Here is an 876-nt window from a genome sequence, read left to right as displayed (position 1 = left end):
AAGGCATGGTTGGTGCAATCTATCCCCACCGATATGCCGCTCCTCCCCCGCGTACCGGGCGTGCTCGCCTCCGGTACATTGTCCTTCCACTGTGTGACCAAAAAAGCTTGTCAAGATTTGGCTTCTTAATTTAGGGTTTTGCTTAATTGGTGGCAGGGGACGTGCTCAGATGGATGGCGGGAAATGCGACCAGGCGCCTTGACGTGATTGCGCAGTACTGGCAGCTTTTGGCACAGCCTGGAAATCCCAAATCTGGTGACTATGGGTATTCTAATGCTGACTTGGAGAGGTTCGGCGCAGGAGAGGGACGTGCTGTTTATAAGGCATTGGAGGAGGCAGCGGAGAGGAGGGTTGATATCAGGCATTCCCCTTTGCCTTTTGATTCATGATTATTTGATTGCCTTCTAGCTGTTTGGTTAATTTACAGAGTCTTGGTAGCTGTTTGACTACAAGTAAGATCCTAAGTCAAGTTGGATTTAGGAAATGTTGTAAATAAAAATTTAGTAAACCATTAAGGGGTTAAATTCTATAACTGTTTGGTCAGATAGATGTTACACTAAATTTTGTTATGTTATAATAAATTAGACATTGAAAAAATCTTGGATTAAATGAATGAGAAAAAGAGATATAATAAGGGAAAGTTATGCCAGTCTCTTAAATCTTATTTCCCCAAGGATTTACGTAAGTTGGGAGGATAATGCAATTTAAGAAGGCAGTGGGATTTTTTCTGGCTCATAAACTATTTGACAAGATTTAGTCTAAATCCTTACTAAATATTAGTTAAATCTTGCAATCAAACAACTCATCAATGTTTTTATGGTTTGGATTTGTTGGTTGCTTGAAGTGGCTAGCGCTTGTATAGGTTGTATCAAGTTC

General features: G+C 40.6%; 1 protein-coding gene across 1 annotated transcript; it reads left to right on the top strand.

Annotated features, from left to right (window-relative positions):
- The first annotated feature begins 6 nt into the window (after positions 1 to 6).
- Positions 7 to 404, top strand: LOC114578407. Its single transcript, XM_028691577.1, has 2 exons — positions 7 to 73; positions 157 to 404. Exons 1-2 carry the CDS (start codon positions 34 to 36, stop codon positions 387 to 389), a joined length of 273 nt encoding a protein of 90 aa, XP_028547410.1. The 5' UTR covers positions 7 to 33; the 3' UTR covers positions 390 to 404.
- Positions 405 to 876: the final 472 nt, after the last annotated feature.

Source organism: Dendrobium catenatum, unplaced genomic scaffold (genome assembly GCF_001605985.2).
Source record: "Dendrobium catenatum unplaced genomic scaffold, ASM160598v2 original_scaffold_14792, whole genome shotgun sequence".
Lineage (NCBI taxonomy): Eukaryota > Viridiplantae > Streptophyta > Magnoliopsida > Asparagales > Orchidaceae > Dendrobium > Dendrobium catenatum.
Note: the sequence above shows the minus strand (reverse complement) of the source record. Positions and strands in the feature narration are given on the sequence as shown.